The sequence below is a fragment of the Austrofundulus limnaeus genome, unplaced genomic scaffold (assembly GCF_001266775.1).
Source record: "Austrofundulus limnaeus strain Quisiro unplaced genomic scaffold, Austrofundulus_limnaeus-1.0 Scaffold1865, whole genome shotgun sequence".
NCBI classification, from domain to species: domain Eukaryota; kingdom Metazoa; phylum Chordata; class Actinopteri; order Cyprinodontiformes; family Rivulidae; genus Austrofundulus; species Austrofundulus limnaeus.
Window position 1 is genome coordinate 14680 of NW_013954267.1, and position 6968 is coordinate 21647.

Genomic DNA, 6968 nt, shown 5'->3' on the forward strand with positions numbered 1-6968 from the left:
GACCAAATATTACAGATTTGAACAAATACGCACAAAAACATCAAAATCATCACAGAAACAGTACTATATAACATTTTAGACACATTCTAGGCAGTTTATCAGCTAAAAAAAAGTTAATTTTGGGGTAAGTTACTCTTTTAAAGTTTTTCTGCAAAAACAAATAGAAAATGTAAAAAAAAAAAAAAAGAAGGTGCCTGCACCATTCTCAGAGTAAATCTTTCCCAGGCTGGAGTGAAAGTTTAAATTTATCAAGACACTGACCTGAGCAACGCAGCCAAGAAGAAACAGATGTAGAAAGTCCTGACCAAGCGAAAGTCTGGCCCTGAACCCAGAGTAGCGTTGGCCTGAAAACGCTTRTACACAGTTGAACCTGACGGAGCTGCAATGGCAAGGGAAACAAATGTGAAAAAAAAAGGTATAAAAGAAAAGTTAAATTGACCAACAGTTGTAAAATAACCGTACAAAAATAATTTTAGACATAAATGAAAATCTAAACTTGCAATTTAAAAAAAAAATTCTTCTCAGAAAAAAAACTTTATTTTGCCTCATTTTACTGACATAAACAAACAATTCCCATTCATTCTTGTGTCTTGGTGGCAACATTTGAAAAGCCTTTCATCAGGAGTAGTCCTGTTTAAATTTGGGTGCCAGATTGAACCAGAAGCACAAATATTTAGAGGAAAAACTGAAGACGTGAATCCCCCTCCATAATTACTTGTTTTATGAACTTTAGGGGTTCAGCTGAGGATTTAATGTGTAGTTGGATAAGTTGGGACTTTTGGCCACTTTTTAAACACACTTTTTAGAAGATAATAGATAATAGAGAGGTGATGGCACAACAAACAACCTTCTGTTGGCTCCGTAATTAAATGTTTTGTGTAAACTGTACTTTTTTTTTGTTAAAGCCACCATCTTCTCCACCATGTTTGTTGCTCCTTAATAAAAAAAAAACTTAACACCCTCGTGTAGTTTAGTGACTGTTATAGATATACTGGTAAAGTTTATACCTAATTTAATTAGTAGAAAGTTGGGTCATTGTGCAAAAAATACGTCTCTGAACCTAATTCAAACCATTGCTGAACTCACGATCTAAAGATTGGACTCTACGTGATTTGGCAAAAAAGTGGAACTTGCACATGGAGCTGTCTGAACGTTCTGCACGAGGGAGTTGTTTAGCAACTTCAGTTATTTAATTAATTTTTTTTTTGCGGCAGCAGCAGTCTTAGAGGAATGTTTTTGCCATTTATTTTCTCTCCACTCAACCGTGAACCGTGAGCCGTCTTCTACAAAGTGGTTTCTGTTTTGAGGTTTGCTAAAGCGATCCAGAGTTTAGGTGGAGTCGTGTGGTCGGCGTTCTCGTCTGAAAGACAAGCCGGCGCGTTGGCTGGCTCGCACGCCGTGTAATCAAGATCAGCAGGAAAACGGCTCAGAAAATGTGAGCTGTTAGGATCCATTTTGTAATTTTAGGCTCTCTGGAAAAATAAGGTTTCTGTCTCAGCTCTTCAAATTCCAGACTTTCGTTTTTTTTTGTTTTTTTTTCCCCTCCAGTTCTGTAAATATCATGTTCAGCTGTTAGTGGACGGTCATTTCTGTCAAGTGGATTCACAGACACGCTCTGTGTTTTTCCAGACTCTTTTCAGTTCACTTGGCAGAAAGGCTCCAAATATGGAGCCATCATTTTTGTGTGTTATAAAAAGAGGTGCCTGGCAGTGCGACAAGAGAGGTTATTAGGAACAGTGGAAAACAAATGTGACTGAAACACAAGAGCTCGTCCCTCTGCAGCCGTCTGCCCCTCTGATTATAATGATATTGCAGCTTTCTGATTGCATTCGAGTGTTTAAAGGCCCTGATACCMCCCCCCCCCCAAAAAAAATAAAAAAATAAAATAAAATCTTCCTCTTTGCCAAAGAGAGGGATTTAAACTCTCTGCAGAGTAAGTCATCATTCATTTTATAGCCCCAGTCTTGCATTCCTGTTATGATTCCAAATAGTCTCTCAGGCAGCTCTTGCATTATGCATCTGTTTATCTGAGGCATCACTTGTCTCTGTTTTCAATCTGCCCCCCCACCTCCCGATTCAGTCATTTAGTTTCTGCTCGGCAGCCATTGCTACCGCGCACTGCCCTCCTGCGTCAGCCCCGGGTCGCTGCACGTCTCGCAGACGAGATAAAAATAAAAGGCTTAGCGGCGTTGTGCCTGTTTTTGGAGTCTGGCTCTGGGATTAGATCAAATCTCCAGCGCCCACACCAGTCGGTAGGGAGGAGGTGGCTCCTCTGTTGTTTACTCAGCAGGGAGGCGCTCGGCACCTCCAGCACACACACACACCAACACATTATCTCGAGACACACACGTCTTGCCAGCCTCCATCTCATGTGGGTGCCACATCAAAGACAGCATGCTTGTGTTAATCCCCATCTGAGTCCCAGATGCTCTGTATTTCATCATTTTCAGCCCTTTTGGGAGTTTCTTGTTTTGTTTCCCCTCTTGCAGATATTTCCACAGGGTTAAAGTAAAGTACACAATCTCTGTGTTCCTGTTTTTTCCAGGATCTGCTGGATCATTCCTGCACTTCAGGAAGTGGCTCAGGACTCCCGTTTCTTGTTCAGAGGACCGTTGCTCGACAAATCACGCTCAACGAGTGTGTGGGTAAGTGTTTGTTAAAGACAGTTTACTCAAGTCACAATTCTCAAAGAGAAGAGAACAAAAACTCTGCCTCCTCATCGCTCCCTCTGGATTGTGCTGACGCAGGAGCCTGTGGCAAAAATGTGGTGAATTCAAGCTGCAAAGACTGCTCCCGGTTTCAAATGGAGCCTCAGAATTTGTCAGACTGTGACGAAATCAAATAGAAAACACGACCATATTGTCTTGTTCTGTTCTTGTTTTTCTTTTGACTTTATTCAGACAGGATTTAATTATAGAAACCATGAAAACACAATAACATCTTGAAGTCTGAGCTTCCAAACCGTTTAGTTTTGTTTTGTCTCCTTTGCCTCATTTGTAAAACCAGGTTAAGGCAGGGCATCTGAGAATAACAGTTCGAGCACCGACAAATCAAAAGTAATAATTGTTCAGAATTGCAAAAGAGGAGAGCGCTTTGAGAAACTGGGCCAGAGTGAACGTGCAACTGTCCTGCTGTGAAGTCCCCCAGAGCCAAGTTTGCAGTTTAGGTTAGAGATTGTTTGTGGTTTGTTGAGTGTCAGTGGAAATATTATCAGCAGCATAAACACAGAAGCAGGCAGAATGCCAAGTGGCTCATCTTGAAATTAGTTCATTAATCTTTTTCATGACCTCTGTGGCATCAAATACACACAAAATGATTTCTGGCCACCAGGGGGCAGTAAAAATCATTTTTTTTACTGACATCTCCAAATAACCAGAGGACAAAGTTCACTTTATGCTGAAGAAAATAATTACTTATAAACAGAAGAGATATTAGGCTATTAATTAAGCTTTCTTCCAGTTGAATATGAATCAACTACTTTTTTTAAATTTAGAGATTTTGACTCTTGCTTCTTAAGTGCCAGGCATGAGAAATGGCCAAAGCCAATAAAATATGCAGAGTTGTAAAGTAACTAAGTACAAATACTTTGCTATTGTACTTAAGTAGAAATTATGGTTATCTGTACTTGAGTAATTATTTTTCAACGAACTTTTTACTTTTACTCGTTACATTTTTACACAGTTATCTGTACTTTCTACTCACTACATTTTTTAAAAAGGTAAGAAGTAGAAAGTCATTACTCCTATTTTATTCCAGGTTGTTATTACTTTAAAAATACTATCCTGATAGATTGTGTCTCCTGGATAGAGTGAATTTAATTGTGGTTGGATGAGAAGTATACAGTATATACCATTCTGACACCATATTAGCTTGTACACAACCCATCACAGCTGCACGCCGTTAGAAAAAATATTTTTTGGAGAAGTCACCTCCCAATAAATGTCATTTTGGAAAATCTAACTGCTCACTTTTACTCAGTACTTTTACTTTTAATACTTAAGTAGATTTTGTGTCAGAAATTTACTTTTGATACTTAAGTACAAAAATTATCAGATACTTTAAGACTTTTAATCAGGTAATATTTTTAGAGAAGACTTTTAACTTTTACCAAAGTATTCTTATGATAAGATACTTGTACTTTTACTCAAGTATCACTTTAAAGTACTTTATACAACACTGAAAATATGTGACCCATCACATCGAAATGAGGATTAAGTCAAATTCGGTCAAAATGACCTAATCATATTTTCAGATTCCTGTCTTTAAAAGTTACATTTTAATACTTAGATCATCCTGATATCATTAGTAGATCCAGAGATATTATTTAATTTGTCTTGTTGGTTACAATAATACATAAATATTTGGTCTAAATCCTAATTTTATATAATTTTAATGAGGATTTTTATGTAATTTAAAAAAAAAGAAACCTCAAATAGTATTTGAATATTGAGATTTCCCAGCTGGAAAGAAACAAAAGCTTTGATGGCTTACAGTGAAAATCAACATTTTAAAAAACCTGGTTTTTGGTTGCTACTGCTCAAATAAGTGCTTCAAAATTTTTTTTAGGATAATATTTAAGACAGCTCATTGAAATGATACATTGATAACACATTTATTTGTTATATTTTGACAAAATGTAATTTTTGCAAGTGTTTTAATCAAAACACTATATCTGCCTATTTCTCCACATACAACTTTTAGACTTACCGTAATCCTCGTTTCGATGTGATGGGTCACGTTTTCAAGTGTGTTTTAATGCAAGGTTCTTAGCTCGATTAGCTTCAGTTTTATTTATTTATAGGTCTTTATGTTTCAWCTTCCCGCAAATTTCCTTCAAAAACAGCTTGTTCCTTCTCTGCGTGCCTCCCTGTTCTTAATTAAACGCCACAGATAAATAGTCACACATGCACGACAGATATTCACCTCCACGTCATCTGCTGTTCAGTGATATATGTTCTTTCCCCCCTCCACCTGTCAGGTAAGGGTCGATACGGCGAGGTGTGGAGGGGTCAGTGGCAAGGAGAGAACGTGGCCGTTAAAATCTTCTCCTCCAGAGACGAGAAGTCTTGGTTCAGAGAAACCGAAATCTACAACACCGTTCTGCTGAGACACGAGAACATCTTGGGTAAGTACCAGGTCAAATATGGGTTTGGTGAGCGACGGAAGATGGTTTAAGCTTTTATGTTAGACAAGAAAAAAAACTTTATCACATGTTTTGTGTTAGTTTTAAAACTTTTTGGATTATATTTTCTGATTACAGTAAAATTATCGAAGGTGTGAAATATCAAGTTCTTTAATTCTCTTTCCAAAAATGGTTCCAGCTGATTTTCAGCTCCATCTTRCTGTGACTGTTATTTGCACTCTAGTTTCCAGTTGTTGCACATGAGGAAGCTGTCATTTAAACATGTTTTCTCGGTCCAGGCTTCATCGCCTCCGACATGACTTCCAGGAACTCGAGTACTCAGCTGTGGCTCATCACTCACTTCCACGAAATGGGCTCCTTGTATGATTATCTCCAGCTTAGCACCCTCGACGCGTCCAGCTGCCTCCGGATGGCACTGTCCATCGCGAGTGGCCTGGCGCATTTGCACGTGGAGATCTTCGGCACCCAGGGCAAGCCGGCCATCGCGCACCGAGACCTCAAGAGCAAAAACGTATTGGTGAAAAAGAATGGGCAGTGCTGCATTGCAGACCTGGGTAAGAACTGTGTGTTTGTATAAATGTTGCACAGAACTGTATGTAAAACTCTTAACGTGTTGCAAAGGTTTTATTATGTTGGGTGACATTAAGAGAATTAGCAAATAACTACATTTCTATAATGCAACATTGAGAGTTTAACACAGAAGCTCATGCACAAAGCGTTAAAAGCTCTGCCCGTTTTAAAGCGTATTAGTTTGGTTATGAGGCGTATCTGCAGCAATATCACTTTATTTGTCTGGCTGCTCGCTCGTATTTGTTGTTAAATTAGGAAAAACAACTTATCCTGAAAGGATCACTCAGCCCTTAACCAGCAGCACATCTGCAAGAGCTGGGACCACTTTTATCTAATGCACCAATGTTCCATTTCGAAAACGCTTAAACAACATCTAATTCGCTTTAAAAGCAAGAACCCGGCCACAGACCTTACCTGTTTACGTGGAATAAATTCTGCTCTGGCTGACGTATTTCGCTGTGCCGACAAACACGGTAGCGGTTATTTGTCTCATCAGCGAGTTGTTATGTTGGAGAACATCCTGTATGCTGAAACAGGGCTGCTTGCTTTAACCAAGTAGTACTTTATGGTTTAATTCAGTCCGTTGAGTCCAGAGTGTTGTTTTCAAAGCAGCTGTTTAGGACTCTAAGCTTACTTCCATTCAGGAAAAAAAAGTTACCTGGGAGGCATATTGTTGGACATTCACTGTGGAGTTGTATAAGAGTGGAAAGATGTTTTTCTTGTATTGCGATGTTGATGGTGTTTTTTTTTTCTTCTCATTCTAGGTCTGGCAGTCATGCATTTCCAAGACACTAATGAGTTAGATGTGGGCAACAACCCTAAAGTTGGCACAAAGCGCTACATGGCCCCCGAGGTTCTTGACGACTCCATCCAGATGGACTGCTTCGAGTCCTATAAGAGAGTAGACATCTGGGCCTTGGGCCTGGTGTTGTGGGAAATCGCCAGGAGGACAGTGAGCAATGGTCAGTGCATGGTTCTGTTGGTCACATAAAATCTAGTTGTAGCAATAATATTTTTTTTTCCATCAGGAAAAGAAATCTTGCAGATTTCGAATTGCCACCCTGAATTTGCTTAGTTCAAATCAGCAAATGATCACCAAAACTTAGATGAATTTAATTATTTTCTGCTCTTGACAGAAAAGTTCAAATCAAATCTTCCCTCATTCCTTCCTGATTTTAGACCAAATTGTAGACAGAACTTTCAGACTGGTATTGTTTACTTTAAAAACAGAGTTCTTCAATGTGGGGGCCGTGCC

At 38.9% G+C, this 6968-nt stretch overlaps 1 protein-coding gene across 1 annotated transcript in view; it reads left to right on the forward strand.

Moving 5' to 3' along the window:
- LOC106536539 (activin receptor type-1) overlaps nt 1–6968 on the forward strand; it is a 25746-nt gene that overhangs the window by 14166 nt on the left and 4612 nt on the right. The window contains exons 7-10 of the mRNA XM_014033840.1: nt 2546–2645; nt 4979–5125; nt 5422–5697; nt 6478–6675. Coding sequence (XP_013889294.1) covers nt 2546–2645; nt 4979–5125; nt 5422–5697; nt 6478–6675 — 721 coding nt within the window. The remainder of the gene's footprint in view (nt 1–2545; nt 2646–4978; nt 5126–5421; nt 5698–6477; nt 6676–6968) is intronic.